The sequence below is a fragment of the Lynx rufus genome, unplaced genomic scaffold, assembly GCF_022079265.1.
Source record: "Lynx rufus isolate CCGP_SWC_20201006 ecotype Redwood Valley unplaced genomic scaffold, mLynRuf1.p SCAF_5, whole genome shotgun sequence".
In the NCBI taxonomy this organism is placed as follows: domain Eukaryota; kingdom Metazoa; phylum Chordata; class Mammalia; order Carnivora; family Felidae; genus Lynx; species Lynx rufus.
The window spans coordinates 1,135,735-1,151,982 of NW_025814867.1; the positions used below are offsets into that span (position 1 = coordinate 1,135,735).

The 16,248-nt window shown below is 41.6% G+C and overlaps 1 protein-coding gene across 17 annotated transcripts in view; it reads left to right on the forward strand.

The window, feature by feature from the left end:
• The window catches only part of ANO10 (anoctamin 10), a 224,090-nt gene that overhangs the window by 31,300 nt on the left and 176,542 nt on the right, over positions 1-16,248 (forward strand). For all 17 annotated transcript variants that reach the window (XR_006965599.1, XR_006965600.1, XM_047098701.1 and 14 more), the window contains exons 5-6: positions 12,891-13,010; positions 14,103-14,672. Coding sequence is in view for 15 of the 17 variants with exons in the window: in XM_047098701.1 (XP_046954657.1) it covers positions 12,891-13,010; positions 14,103-14,672 (690 nt within the window). In the remaining 2 variants the exon portion in view is untranslated. The remainder of the gene's footprint in view (positions 1-12,890; positions 13,011-14,102; positions 14,673-16,248) is intronic.

Below are 16,248 nucleotides of genomic sequence, written 5' to 3' on the forward strand. Positions count from 1 at the left end.
TGCTGAGTTCCTTAAGTCTATATTTATGATCCAATATTTTTTCCCCTCTTCTTTTCAGCCTCATTATTTTCCATAATTTTATCTTCTGTATCGTTGATTCCTTCCTTTGCTTCTTCCATCTTTGTTGTCATTACATTTAGGCTATTTTGCATCTTGGTTCTAGCATTTTTATTTTGGCCTGACTAGTTTTAGGTCTTTTACCTCTGCGGTAAAGGACTCCCTGGTGTCTTCTGTGCTTTTCTCAAGTCCAGCTGGTATCCTTACGGTGGTGGTTTTAAATTCTGGTCCAGGTTTATTACTTATATCTGATTTGAGTAGATCCCTGGCTGTGACCTCTTCTAATTCTTTCTTTTGGGACAAATTCCCCCATCTGGGCATTTTGTCTAGGTCTCTGTTTTCTGTGTTTGAGGAAAGCCTGTTATGTTTCCTGCTCCGGAGAGTAGTGGCTGGATATCAAAGAAGTCATATACTGCCCAGGGTTTGGCACTTCAGGAGGTGTTTCTGGTGTATGCTGTGTGTACGCTACTGTTGTTTTTTGGCTGTTCTTTGCCTCAGGTCAGTTCTCTGCAGCGGGGAGTGTTTGGACCTTGTCCACTGTGTGGTGAGTTTTAATTAGGTGTGTTTTGGTCTACTTCTTAAAAGAAGCTAGATGCCATTTCCCTGAGAGCTGAAGTTTTGCAGCACTTCATGGTCAGTAGATTTGGTGCATGCAGGTGATTTGTGGCGGTCTTGTAGTGGAGGGGCCTGTTGCCGCTCTGACTCTCAGGCACTCTCGCCCTAGTTCAGAAGCACCTTCAGAGCTCAGGGGGTGGGGCTTGGTGTGAGTGACTCAAGCCTCCAACGCGAGGACTGTGATTTTCGCTGAAGTCTGACTGTGCTGATGGGCAGGGATTAAAATGGCATCAGCCGGCTTTATTGTCCCTGGAGAGGGGAATTCGCACTTACTGCTGTTCAGGAAGCCCTCACAGGGGAGCACACAATCTCCTCTCGTTTGTCCCAGGCTTTCCTCAGATCCCTGCCTTCAGCTGGTCTGTTTCCGAGCCATCTGCCCACCCGGCGATGCAGTGCTCCTATCTCAGGCGTGCTGACTGGGTTTCACAATTTCAGATTTTAGGGATTCTACCTGTGCCGATCTTCTAGGGGAGGGTCTTGCCATGCTTTGGCTGGTGCTGGTTTGCCACAGAAGGGCAGTTGCTCAACTGTCCAGGGGCTTAAAGTTTATGCTAAAGCCAGCAAAGAGCCCGCATCCAGGTTAGCTGCCCTCAGCAGGTGCCTCTGCCCCTATGCTAATGGAAGCTCCCGGCTCTTTTGTCCCCGGAGAGGCAGTGCTACCTCTCCCAAATGCACTCCAAGAAGAGCTGTCTCTCCCAGCGCAACCCAGGAGAACGCACTGTCCACTCCCAGGCCTCTGCCCTCCTCCATAGGAGACCTCTAGGCCTGCCTGGCTCCACCTTGGCACAGACTTCTGAAACTTCAGACTTTGAGCTCCACTGCTTGCAAAAACTTGCAATAATCAGCCCCTCTTGTTTTCCTTGACAGGGTTTTTCTTGTTCAGTGCCCTGCGTTTTGTTTTCTCTCTCTCTCTCTCTCCCCCCCTCCTCTCTCCCTGATCTGGACTCTCTTCGCTCTGCGGCACCTGTGAGTCTTTTCTCCCCCAGATCATGTCCCTGCACCTCCTACCTTCTAGGATGTGGTCTCTTTCCTTCCTGTAGTTACGCAGTTTGTTTTCTCAGTCCTCAGATGTATTTCCTGGGTATTGAGTCCTCAGATGCAATTTGATATTTATCTAGATGTTTTCAAGGAATGAGGGTAGCATTGGGTCCTCTCGTACTCTGCCACCTTAACTCCTCCCCCCACTGTATTTTCATGCCTGAGTAACATTCATTTGTCTGTATGTTTATGTAGTAGGTCTTCTTTATCCATTCACCTGTCGATGGACATTTGGGTTTATTCCTTATTTTGACCATTGTAAATAATGCTATATTGAACAAAGAAGTGCAGATATCTTTGAATTAGTGTTTTCCTTTTCATCAGGTAACTACTCAGAAATGGGATTATTGGATTGTATGAAATTGCTATTTCAATTTTTTGAGGAACATCCATACTGTTTTCCATAGTGGCTGTACCAATTTCCATTTCCATTAGCAGTGCAGTAGGGTTCCTTTTTTACTACCTCCTCACCAATACTTGTTATTTCTTGTCTTTCTGATACTAGCTAATCTGACACACGTGAAGCTATACGTCATGGTGGTTTTCATTTGCATTTCCCTGGTGATTAGTGATATTGAGCATTTTGTCATGTGTCCGTTGGCCACCTGTCTATCTTATTTGGAAAAAAGTTCAGTTCTCTGACCATGTTTTTTTAATTTTTTAATTTTAATTTTTTTATTATTTATTTTATTTTTTTAATTTTATTTTTTATTTTTTAAAATTTACATCCTAATTAGTTAGCATATGGTGCAACAATGATTTCAGGAGTAGATTCCTTAGTTCCCCTACCCATTTAGCCCATCCCCCTCCATAACCCCTCCCGTAACGCTCAGTTTGTTCTCCGTATTTATGAGTCTCTTCTGTTTTGTCCCCCTCCCTGTTTTTATATTATTTTTGTTTCTCTTCCCTTATGTTCATCTGTTTTGTCTCTTAAAGTCTTCATATGAGTGAGGTCATATGATTTTTGTCTTTCTCTGACTAATTTCACTTAGCATAATACCCTCCAGTTGCATCCACATAGTTGCAATTGGCAAGATTCCATTCTTTTTGATTGCCGAGTAATACTCCATTGTGTATATATACCACATTTTCCTTACCCATTCATCCATTGATGGACATTTGGGCTCTTTCCATACTTTGGCTATTGTGGATAGTGCTGCTATAAACATGGGGTGCATGTATCCCTTCAAAACAGCACACCTGTATCCCATGGATAAATGCCTAGTAGTGCAATTGCTGGGTCGTAGGGTAGTTCTATTTTTAGTTTTTTGAGGAACCTCCATACTGTTTCCAGAGTGGCTCTAGCAGCTTGCGTTGCCACCAACAGTGCAAAAGAGATCGTCTTTCTCCGCATCCTCGCCAACATCTGTTGTTGCCTGAGTTGTTAATGTTAGCCATTCTGACAGGTGTAAGGTGGTATCTCATTGTGGTTTTGATTTGTATTTCCCAGATGATGAGTGATGTTGAGTATTTTTTCATGTATCAGTTGGCCATCTGGATGTCTTCTTTGGAGAAGTGTCTATGATGTCTTTTGCCCATTTCTTCACTGGATTATTTGTTTTTTGGATGTTGAGTTTGATAACTTCTTTGTAGATTTTGGATACTAGCCCTTTATCTGATATGTCATTTGCAAATATCTTCTCCCATTCTGTCTGTTGCCTTTTAGTTTTGCTGATTGTTTTCTTCACTGTGCAGAAGCTTTTTATTCTGATGAGGTCCCAGTAGTTCCTTTTTGCTTTTGTTTCCCTTGGGTCTGGAGACGTGTTGAGTACCAAGTTGCTGCAGGCAAGATAAAAGAGGTTTTTACCTGCTTTCTCCTCAAGGATTTTGATGGTCTTGCATTGAGGTCTTTCATCCATATTGAGTTTATTTTTGTGTATGGTGTAAGAAAGTGGTCCAGGTTCATTCTTCTGCATGTCATCGTCCAGTTTTCCCAGCACCACTTGCTGAAGAGACTGTCTTTATTCCATTGGATATTCTTTCCTGCTTTGTCAAAGATTAGTTGGCCATACGTTTGTGGGTCCATTTCTGGGTTCTCTATTCTGTTCCATTGATCTGAGTGTCTGTTTTTGTGCCAGTACCATACTGTCTTGATGGTTACAGCGTTGTAGTATAGCTTGAAGTCTGGGATTGTGATGCCTCCTGCTTTGGTTTTCTTTTCAAGATTGCTTTGGCTCTTCAGGGTCTTTTCTGGTTCCATACAAATTTTAGGATTATTTGTTCTAGCTCTGTGAAGAATAGCTGGTATTATTTTTGATAGGGATTGCATTGAATATGTAGATTGCTTTGGGTAGTATCGACATTTTAACAATATTTGTTCTTCCTATCCAGGAGCATGGAATCTTTCTCCATTTTTTTGTGTCTTCTTCAGTTTCTTTCATAAGCTTTCTATAGTTTTCAGCATATAGATTTTTCATCTCTTTGGTTAGATTTATTCCTAGGTATTTTATGTTTTTTTTTGTGCAACTGTAAATGGGATCGATTCCTTGATTTCTCTTTCTGTTGCTTCATTGTTGGTGTATAGGAATGTAACCGATTTGTGTGCATTGATTTTATATCCTGCAACTTTGCTGAATTCATGAATCAATTCCAGCAGTTTTTTGGTGGAATCTTTAGGGTTTTCCATATACAGTGTCATGTCATCTGCGAAGAGTGAAAGTTTGACCTCCTCCTGGCCGATTTGGATGCCTTCTATTTCTTTGTGTTGTCTGATTGCAGAGGCTAAGATTGAATGACAGTGGCGAGAGTGGACATCCCTGTCTTGTTCCTGACCTTAGGGGGAAGGCTCTCTCTGACCATGTTTTAATCAGATTGTTTGTTTTTTTGTTATTGTTGTGTAGTATGAGTTCCTTATATATTTTGGATATTAACCTACTATCAGATATATCATTTGCAAATATCTTCTTTCATTCAGTAGGTTGCCTTTTCATTTTCTTTATGGTTTCCTTTGCATAGCAAAGGTTTTTAGCTTGATGGAGACCCAATGGTTTGTTTTTGCTTTTGTTGCTCTTGCCTGAGGAGACAGAACCAAAAAAATAGTGCTGAGACCAGTGTCCAGGAGTCTACTGCCTGTGTTTTTTTGTTTGTTTTTGTTGTTGTTGTTGTTATTGTTGTTGTTTTTTAAGGAGTTGTATGGTTTCAGGTCTTACATTTGAATTTTTAATCCATTTTGAGTTTATTTCTGTATATGGTGTCAGTAATTGATCTTTTTTCATTCTTTTGCATGTAGCTGTAGTTTTCCCAGAACCATTTTTTGAAGAGATTGTCTTTTCCCCATTTGTGTATTCTTGCCTCCTTTGGCAAAGATTAATTGAGCATATCTACATGGGTTCATTTCTGGCTCTCTGTTCTGTTCCATAGATCTATATGCCTTTTTCTGTGTGTGCCATTACCATACTGTTCTGATCACTGTATCTTTGTAGTGTAGTTTGAAATCTGGAAACATGATACCTCCAGATTTATTCTTCTTTCTCAAGATGGCTTTGGTTATTCAGGGTCTTTTGTTGTTCCATACAGATTTTAGAGTTATTTATTCTAATTCTGTGAAAAATGCCATTGGTATTTTGATAGGGATTGCATTGAGTTTGTAGATTGCTTTGGTTAATACGAACATTTTAACAATATTAATTCTTCTAATCCATGAACACGGTATGTCTTTTCATTTATTTTTATCTCCAATTTCTTCCATCAATGACTCAAAGTTTTCAAGAGTATAGGTCTTTCACCTCATTAGTTAAATTAATCCTATTTATTTTATTCTTTCTGATGCAGTTTTAAATGGAATTGTTTTCTTAATTTCTTCCTATAATATTTTACTATTAGTATATAGAAACGTAGATTTCTGTATATTAATTATACATTATTCAACTTTACTGAATTCATTTAATCTAATTTTTGTGGATTCTTTAGGTTTTTCTATATATAATATGTTATCTGCAAATAGTGACAGTTTTACTTCCTCCTTATCAATTTGAATGCCTTTTATTCCTTTTTGCTCTCTGATTATTGCAGCAAGAACTTCCAGTACTATATTGAATAAAAGTGGTGAAGGGTGGACATCCTTTTCTTATTCCTAATCTTGAGTGTGATATTCTCTGTGTTTTTTTGTCATATGTGGCTTTTATTACATTGAGGTATGTTCTCACTATACACATTTGGTTGAGAGTTTTTACCATAAATGGATGTAAAATTTTGTCAAATACTTTTTCTGCATCTATTGAGATAATCATTTGATTTTTATCCTTCATTTTGTGAATGTGTGAATTTTGTGTGAATTGATTTGAGGACATTGAACCATCCTTGCATCCCTGAAATAAATTCCATTTGATTATGGTGTGTGATCCTTTTAATGTATTATTGAATTTGTTTTTCATTTTGTTAAGGACTTTTGCATCCTGGCCTGATACTGGCCTGCGATACTGGCTTGTGATTTTCTTTTTTTGTTGTATATTTGTCTGGTTTTGGTATCAGGGTAATTCTGGTCTCATAGACTTAATTTGGAAATGTTCCTTTCTCTTTAACTTTTTGGAATAGTTTGAGACGGATTGATACTAACTTTTCTTTAGCTTTTTTTAGTGTCTATTTATTTTTCAGAAAGAGGGTGGGGGAGGGGCAGAGAGCAAGGAAGACAGAATCCCAAGTAGGCTTCAGGCTCTGAGCTATCAGCACAGAGCCAGATGCGGGGTTTGAACTCATTAACCACGAGATCATGACCTGAGCCAAAGTCAGATGTTTAAATGACTGAGCCACTCAGGTGCCCTGATACCAACTTTTCCTTAAATGTTTGGTAGGATTTACCTGTGAAACTGGTTCTGGACTTTTGTTTGTTGGAAGTTTTTTGATTACTGATTCAGTTTCATTACTAGTAATCAGTCTGTTTAGATTTCCTCTTTCTTCCTATTTGTCTTCTGTGAAGATTGGATGTTTCCAGGAGTTTATCAATTTCTTCTAGCATGTAACTCTTGGTAGTAGTTTCTTAAAATCCTTTGTAATTTATATGGTTACTCTTTTCTTCTTTTCTTTCTTTCTTTCTTTCTTTCTTTCTTTCTTTCTTTCTTTCTTTCTCCCCCCTCCTCCTCCTCTTCCTTCTCCTCCTCCTTCTTCTTCTTCTCCTCCTCCTTCTTTGATGAATCTGGTTTATCAATTTTATTCATCTTTTTAAGGAACCAGCTACTAGTTTCATTGATCTTTACTATTGTTTTATAAGTCTTCATTTTATTTATTTCCACTTTGATCTTTATTATTTCCTTCCTTCCATTAACTTTGGGCTTTGTTCTTCCAGTTTATTTAGGTGTAAGGTTAGATTGTTTATTTGAGATTTTTTTGGTTTCTTGAGGTAGGCCTCTACTGCTACGAACTTCACTCTTACAACTGCCTTTGCTGAGTCTCATTGATTTTGGAATGTAGTGCTTCCATTTTTATTTGTCTCAAGGTATTTTTTTTATTTCCTCATTGATTTCATTGGTTGCTTATTGTAGTTGATTTATGGTTTTATACCACTGTGTTCAGAAAAGATGTTTCATAAGATTTCAACCTTCAATTTATTGAAACTTGTTTTTGCTCTACTATGTGATTTATCTTGTTAAATGTTCCATGTGAATGTCAAAAGAATGTGTATTCTGCTGGTTTGGGATGGAAATTTTTGTATGTATCTGTTAAGTCCATCTGGTTTAATGTGTCATTAAACCATCTGTGTGTGTGTGTGTGTGTGTGTGTGTGTGTGTGTGTGTGTGTGTTTGGTTTTGTTTTTTATTGATTTTCTCCCTGTATGATCTATTTGTTGATGTAAGTGGGGCATTAAAGTCCCCTATTCTTATTGTATTATTGTCAGTTTTTACCTTTTAGTCTGTTTGTATTTGCTTTATATATTTAAGTGCTTTCATGTAGGGTGCATTGATATTTACAATTGTTATATCCTCTTGTTGGATTGAGTTTTTCAATTATTATGTAATTCTTTGTCTATTACAGCCTTTGGTTTACAGTCTATTTTGTCTAATAGAAATATTGCTACCCTGGCTTTCTTTTCATTTTTATTTTCATGGAATACCTTTTTTCATCACTTCACATTTAGTCTGTATGTGTCTTTAGGTCTGAAGCGAGTCTCTTTTAGACAGCATATAGATGGGTCTTGTTTATTTACCTGTTCAGTCACCCTTTATCTTTTGAATAAAATAACACTTGGAACACTTAGCCCATTTGTATTTAAGTTACTGATTTGTACTTATTGCCATTTTGTTAATTGTTTTTGGTTGTTTTTTTTGTTCTTCTGTGTTCCTTCTTTTCCTCCTGTCCCTTGTGATTTGATGACTTTCTTTAGTGTTGTGTTTGAATTCCTTATTACAGGGTTTTGTTTGTGATTACTATGAGGTTCACATATAATACTCTATGTGTATAGCAGTCTGTATTAAGTTGATGGTTGCTTAAGTTTGAACGCTTTCTAAAAGCACTACATTTTTACTCTCCCTCTCCCTGTTTTATGTTTTTGACGTCATATTTTGCATCTTTTTATCTTGTGTATCTCTTAACTGTCATAGATATCATTCACTTCACTACTTTTGTCTTTTAACCGTCATACTCTCTTTGTAAGCAGTTAATCTCCCACGGCTGGCATATGCTTGCTGTTACAGTTAGATTTTTTTCTTTCAAAATTTTCTTCTAGTTAGGGCCTTTTCTACTTAAATCCCTTTAACATTTCCTGTAAAGCTGGTTTAGTGGTGAACTCTTTTGTCTGGGAAACTCTTTATCTACTTCAGTCCTGAATGATAACCTTGCTGGGGAGTGTTTCTCTTTGTGGGTTTTTTCCCTTCAGCACTTTGAATATGTTGTGCCACTCCCTTCTGACCTCCAAATTTGGTGAAAAATCAACTGATCGTATTACGGGTGTTCCCATGTTCTTAACTAGTTGCATATCTCCTGTTGCTTTTCATATTTTCTCTTTAATTTTTGATTTTTAATTATTTTGTGTCTTGGTATGGACCTCTTTGGGTTCATCTTGTTTGGGGCTCTTTCCTTTTTGGACATGGATATATTTTCTTGTTGAGGTTAGGGACGTTTTCAGTTGTAACTACTTCAAATAAGATTTCTGCCCCTTTCTCTTTCTCTTTTCTTTCTGGGACCTCTGTAATGCAATTGTTATTACCCTTGATCTCTTAAGGTCCTGAAGGTCTCTTAAACCGTCTTCAGTTTTTGAAATTCTTTTTTCTTTTTGCCATTCAGCTAGGGTCATTTCCATTACCCTGTTTTCCAGATCACTGATCCAGTTTTCTGCATCTTCTAATCTGCTGTTGATTCTCTCTAGTGTATTTTTCAACTCAGTTATTATATTCTTTGTCTGTGGTTCCCTTTTTATCTTTTTTTTTTTTTTAATCTTTTGAAGTTCTTCCTGTGTTCATCCATTCTTCACCTGAGTTTAATGAGCATCTTCGTGACCATTACTTTGAACTCTTTATCGGGTAGATGGTTTATCTCTTTTTCACCGAGTTTTCTGAGGTTTTGTCGTATTCCTCGGTCTTCCCATCTTGCCTGTCTATGTTTGCTTGTGTGTATTAGGTAGATCAGCCACGTCTGTTCTTGAGCGAGAGGCCTTCTGTAGAAGGTGTACTGTGGGGCCCAAAAGTGCATTCTCCCGCTGGTCACCAGAATCCGGAGCTCCAGTGGTGTCCTGTGTGTGTTTCCTTCTGTTCTGGCTGAGCTGCAACTGTTGTGGGCCCATGGTGGGTGGGAGCCCCTTTAGGGGAATGACAATGAAGGTGGAGGTGACCTGGTGAGTGTGATAAGGTGGGAGCCACTTTGGGGGCTGCCTGCCAGGGAGGGGAGGGTTAAGTGGGGCAGGTCTGCAGGGGAATATGAGGGTGGGGCTAACAGTGCTAGCAAAGTAGAGGAGAATCAGAACTGTTTCGTGGGGTGCCTGGATGGCTTAGTGGGTTAAGCATCTGATTCTTGATTTCGGTTCGGGTCACGATCTCACTGTTGGTGGGTTCCCTCTCCGAATCGGGCTCTGCATTGACAGTGCAGAGCCTGCTTGGGATTTTCTGTCGCCCTTTCTCTCTGCCCCTCCTGGGCTTATGCTTTCTCTCTCTCTCAAAAATAAATCAATAAACTTTAAAAAAATAAAAGAACTGTTTCTCACCAGTACTAGGCACCTGCCACTGCTTCCGTTCGTGGAGGGAATTCCTGCAGTTTCCTGCACGTCTGGCACATGCCCTAAAGTTAGTCAGTAGACCTCCTTCACGTATGGCCCAGATGCTTCTCAAACTGTCGCCTCTGCGCTGGGTCTTGGAGTGGGCAGGTGCGTGGGTCTTTTAAGAGTGGAGTCTCGGTTTCTTATCGCCCTCTGGCTCTCGTGGGATTAAACCCTGCTGATTTTCAAAGCCAGACATTTGGGGGGCCCGTCCTCGCAGTGCGGGTCCCCAGTGCAAGTTTGCCCCATGGAGGGCTTGAACCCCTCTCTCCTCAGGGAGGACCCCCCTACGTGTGATATCCCTCCCACTTGTGGGGTGCCATGCTGGGGTGTGGGTCCTGATCACACCATTTCTCTGCCCCTCCCATGCTCCTTGACGCGACCCTCTGTGGCTATTGAGGGTCGGTGCCGCTGGCCTTCCGGCCATTCTCAGAGAGTTGTTGTGCATGTAGTTGTAGCCTCGGAGTGTCTGGACGAGGTGAGCTCAGCATCCTCCGGTCTGCCATCTTGATCCTCGCAGAAGCAGGAGTCTCTTTCTTTAAATAGGCCTGCACAGCATCATATTTTCCTTTGAAGGTAAGGGTCATTTTAATTACATTCTTAGCTGACAAGAGAAAGTTAAAGGATTAAAAGAAAAGCCTCTATTTTTAGAAGCTGAAATTGGAACCATGCTTTTGGCATTGATGGCGAAGAGGAGCCTGGTAATTTAGGACATGAGGCTTTATATTCTCTCTGGGTCCTTCAGTTCACGGTCCTATTTTTAGAAGTAGCTGGTTTTTATGCCTGCCTCGAGAGTCATCTGTAGTGGAATGCAGTCAGTTTTTTAAAAAGAACTTAGAAATAGTAAATTAGTTTAGATGTTGTCAGTTCACAGTTGAATAACTTGATATAGCAATTGGAAAGCATAATCCTGGAAGAAAGAATAAGGTACAGCTGTGCATCCTCAAATAAGAGAGAAGAATCAGAACCGTTGTGGGTGACTGAGTTCCATGTGAGCTGAAGAAAAATCCTCTGAGACACTTCAGAATAAAAATATTAAGAAATGGGTTTGATGGCACCAGTGGCTAATATAAATTAAACCATGTACCTTTCCCCCCTTATTAATGTGTCTGTGCATGTTTTGAGTGTATACCTTTCTTAGTCATTAAGGATTTCATCACAACCCTAGCTTTTTAAGACTTTTTTTGATAACTTATGTCTGAGATATAATAGTAACAATCATCTATCAAGAATTTTTCTTCCAGACCCAGACTTTTCCCAATTTTGGCATCACATCTCTCCTATTTAGCATTCTTTGCTCATTTCTTTTTTTTTTTTTAATTTTTTTTGATGTTTTATTTATTTTTAAGACAGAGAGAGAGCATGAGTGGGGATGGGGCAGAGAGAGAGGGAGACACAGAATCTGAAGCAGGCTCCAGGCTCTGAGCTGTCAGCACAGAGCCCGACGCGGGGCTCAAACTCACGAACTGTGAGATCATGACCTGGGCTGAAGTCGGACGCTCAACCGACTGAGCCACCCGGGCGCCCCTCTTTGCTCATTTCTAAGAAATTAGCTTTACTTTTAAATTACTCTGAAGATTTTATGATAGGACGTCTGTCTTGAGAATACTCTCTCTCTTTGTTATATGTAGTATTTCAACATGAAACACAACATGTTCCCACCCCCCCTGCTGCAGACATTCTTTTGCCCTCCTCTTTGAGGGACCTGTTGCCTAATAAGCCCGTCACTTGTCTTTGGTGAGGAGGTAGATAGGAGATAAGGGAGACAGCCCTTGCGAGAGGTGAGCTGGTAAACCTCGGAGAACTCCAAGCTTCTCAGTAGATGCAAACCGCAAAGCATGTTCTCTTTATGCAAACTCCGACTTAGCACCAGCTATATTCTTTGTTAGAGATTGTACCAGCAGCTTGTGAGCGAAGTACTCTATCTCCCCACATATGGCACAAGGCGTTGCCTCAGAGTTCCCCCTGCCTGCCGAGCACACTTCCTGTTAAGACCCGAACGCCCACCCACCCGGTGATTCACTCTAAGTATATGGATGAGAGAATGCCCTGCTTTCGTTGATTATCACCAGGGGATATTGTCTTTGGTTCAATTCACTTGCCTCTTTCCACTATGTGTGCGAGTGGATAAAATCATACCAGATGACTGGCTGCTGAAAGTATGATTTTATTTGATTTTGACATTTGCTGTTTGTAAACGTAAGCCCTTGTTATCAGATTAGAAAGGATGAAAATGACCCTGCAGATACTCAGTATCAACAAGAATGAAAGGAACTGAACATTGTCTTACCTTCACTTTGGTGGGAGGGACAGATTGGTAAAGTCTTTCTAGGGGCGGTTTTATAGTAGATGTTTAAATTTAAAATACGTGTGCTTTTGGACCCAACGGTTCTACTTCTAAATGTATATGAGAAAATAGTGGGCAGGTGGGAAAAGATACGTGTATAACAATTTTAACTTTTATAATAGCAAAGGGAAAAGGAAGGGAAACAAGTATTTTTCAACAGAGGATTAAATTATAGCACTTCATACAAGGGAATATTATGATGCCATTAAAAAGGACATTTCACGTTTGCAGGTATTGGCATTGAAAACCATTTATCATACACTGCTGGATGAGAAAAGGTTACAGAACACTGGTGTAGCATGATCCGACTTTTGTTTTTATAATGTGCATTTATGGGTGTGTGTCTTAAAGTCTGATATTGCATGAAATTGCTATTTATGCTCGTTATTTTTGTGGGAGGAAGAGAATAACTGGTGTCTCTCAGTTCTAATTTGTACATTTCTGTATGGTTTTACATTTTACATAAACTTGTATTGCTTCCATAGTCAGAATAGCCAAGATATTTACATGGTGAAGAACAAAGGAATATCTGCCTTCAGAGTAGTGTAGCACTGCGTCCTTCCTGGGCTGTCTTCACAGCATTTGAAAAAGTATATCATGCCATGAGCAATCTCAGATCCGCTTTATGTAGCTTGGCACCATTTGCCTTCACAGTGAGAAGATTGCTCACCTCTGGCATCGTGATTCAGGTGTTCCCGCTGCATGATAACGAAGCCTTGAAGAAACTGGAGGACACCTGGTACACTCGCTTTACTCTCAAGTATCAGCCCATAGGTACGTGTGGAGGGAGGTCATGTGATTTGGCGCCTGGGGCCATGAGCACCCTTTCCCCTCCCCCCTCCATTGTTGGGATATCCTTTAACCTGACTCAGATTAGAGGGGGCCCTGTCATACTGACTCTTTTAACGTGTTCCTGCCTTAGTTAGGAGAATAAGGATAGGGCAGAAGAGCTTATCCCAGTGTTCTCTGACCCACCTCCATAGACCGATCTGACACGTTACCTTAAAAAAAAACAAAAAATGTTTTAACGGCATGGAATTAACCAAGACGTAATAGCCCCGTTACTGCACCACCCCAGCCCCTGCATCCCACCCTGGGCCCAGTGCTGGATGCTTTCGCAAGCCCGGCACTCACTCGAGTAGATACAGCCGGCAAAGGATGATAGTGTTTGCGACCGCTTTTGAGTTAGCTTGTGTGGCGTTCACAGAATATTAACAGTGATGTTGCTTGTCCCTTCTTTTGCCCAGTGCTTATCTGAAGGTAATAGATACGTGAGTTCCCATGGCTGTTCTAGAAGTTAATGTGTAGAATATTGTTCTGCGCTTTTGAATAACTTTTTTGCAGTGTGCTGAAAAATTTGCCATGATACATTGATGAAAATTTATAGTTTTGGATAGTGGGAGCAGACACTGTGGATGGGAAGGCTTCTTTGAAAAGAACATCTACAACTGTGATATTGAAGTGGGAGTAAGGTGGGGAGCATAAATTTAAACCCCCAAATTAAAATGGTTCATTGGCTACGGCTGGATTTAAACTAGGACCTTGGAGATTTGGGACAAGCCTGGAGGTGGGTTTTCCTTTGGGAAGAAGGCATCCATCAGCTAGGGAAGCAAAGGGAAGACAGTCCCAGGGTGCCTAGCAGAGCAGCCACCGCAGCTGTGGCCTGGGCCGTGAGCTGGGGAAAGCGTCAGGCTTGCGGTCCAGACAAGCGCGGTCTTTGTGGTGCACGGAAGACGGGTTGACCATCACGCACTGATTGGGAGACGAGGGTATGAAATGATCCCCACGTACCTAAAAAAACAAATGGTGAAAGTCGTTGGTAGTCTGTACTTAAGGTTTTTTTTTTTTTTTTCCTTTTTATCGTAGACCATATTCGTGGCTACTTCGGGGAAACAATTGCTCTTTACTTTGGATTTTTGGAATATTTCACTGTTGCCTTAATCCCCATGGCGGTCATTGGGTTACCTTACTACTTATTTGTGTGGGAAGACTATGACAAGTACGTGATCTTCGCCTCCTTCAACCTCATCTGGTCCACAGTGATCCTGGAAGTGTGGAAGCGTGGCTGTGCCAATATGACCTACAGGTGGGGGACACTTGTCATGAAGAGACAGTTTGAGGAGCCCCGGCCAGGATTCCATGGGGTCCTGGGTACCAATCCCGTCACCGGCAGGAAGGAACCTCTGTACCCCAGCTACAAGAGGCAGTTGCGCATTTACCTGGTCTCTCTGCCGTTTGTGTGCCTCTGCCTCTATTTCTCTCTGTATGTCATGATGATTTACTTTGACATGGAGGCCTGGGCCTTGAGTCTGCACGAGAATAGTGGATCCGAGTGGACCAGTGTCCTGTTGTATGTGCCCAGCATCATCTATGCCATTGTGATTGAGATCATGAACCGCCTCTATCGATACGCTGCTGAGTTTCTAACTTCGTGGGGTAAGACTTGATGCTTGTATTTATGCCTTGTTTGCCTATCAGAAACGTTGCTTGGCTCACAGGATTCCTATCACTGCTACCTGGCAAAGCAGGGAGGTGTGGCTCTGGGTGCACTCTCGAGACTGGGGGCGGGGTTCGTCAGTTTTGTGGGCTCTGTGTCTCTCAGCTCCTGGTTGTCGTGGCACTCACTTAGTGTTAGTCACTGCACTCCAGGTGCCCGGCTGGCTCTTCGTCCATGGTGTCTCATTTTCACCTCCTCGGGACGCCATGAAGTGGAAGTTTGTTTATCTTCAGGGATAAAGACACAGAGAGTTAGCAAGATTCAGACAAATTGTAGAGCCAGGCTAACCCAGACTCTGTGTCCAAAACCTGTGATCCCAACGCCATAATTTGGTATTTTCCGTCGAGGATAAAGTAGATTGAATTACCTTCAGATACTTTGGCCAAATGGACAACGTTCATAGGGCCGAGGGTTGCCGTTGGCCTGCGTGTAGCGGGTACCCTTGTGTGTATCTTGGTAGAAGGAAGTGGTCATGGTTTGAAAATGCTCTGGATAGGCCATTTGCTCTGGAGTTACTCACTCAAACGAGTAACTGTGCAGTGCGATTTCCTATGAAGAAGTCTATGCCTTAATTTCACGGACCATAAAGATGTTGTAAATTATTTTTGTCAGTCTTTTAGCAACTATTATCCATGGAGTCCTTTCCGTGTGCTGTTACTGGACTAAGGTTTTGTATTATTTGTTGTCCCGACAGTGACCCTGGGAGAAGCGGGTATCCGCCTTGTTTTTGTAGCGAGGAGGCTGAGTGTCGGGAGGCTCAGTGACTTGCCAAGGACAGACAGTGGCTGAATAGCTGAGCTGGGGTTCCAGTACAGGCGAGCCTCACACCGCCTCTCTGCAGGGTGACACTTCTCTTCAGGAGCGTCTTTGCCCTGCTGTCTGGGGGCCAGGACTGTGTCTCCTTTCCGTAGCTCAGGAGGGAATTTTGAGTTGCTCTTTAAGTGAATCCTTGTAGGGCACACGGACAGACACTTTATCGCCCTCTTCAGAGGTTGCGGTCAGTTTCACTGTGGCCACTTGTTCGGGGTCTTTTTCTGGGTGGCTGTCTGTGGGATCGTTTGCCAAGACCTCCCATGATTCTTTGTTGCAGTAATACTTTAAGAAGAATTCCAGGGGCACCTGGGTGGCTCAGTGGGTTAAGCACCCGACTCTTGATGTTGGCTCAGGCCGTGATCTTACAGTTTGTGGGTTCAAGCCCCGTGTCAGGCTCCGCGCTCGTGGTGTAGAGCCTGCTTGGGATTCTTTCTCTCTCCACCCCTCCCCCACTCTCTCGTTTCTCTCTCAAAAATAAATAAATAAACATTTTTAAAAAAATTTTCAGAACACAGTGCTCTTGTAGTACTGTGGAAAATGTGTCCTAATCTTCGTTTCTTCCTGTGCGATGTTCTTGAGGATAAGTGGCAGCCGTGATTGACAGTCTGGCACATTTACTCGCCGAGGCTCCGTTGCCTGATGTCTCTGCCTCAGCACATCTGCCTTTACCCCATGACAGCCCACCATACCGCTTTCTTATCT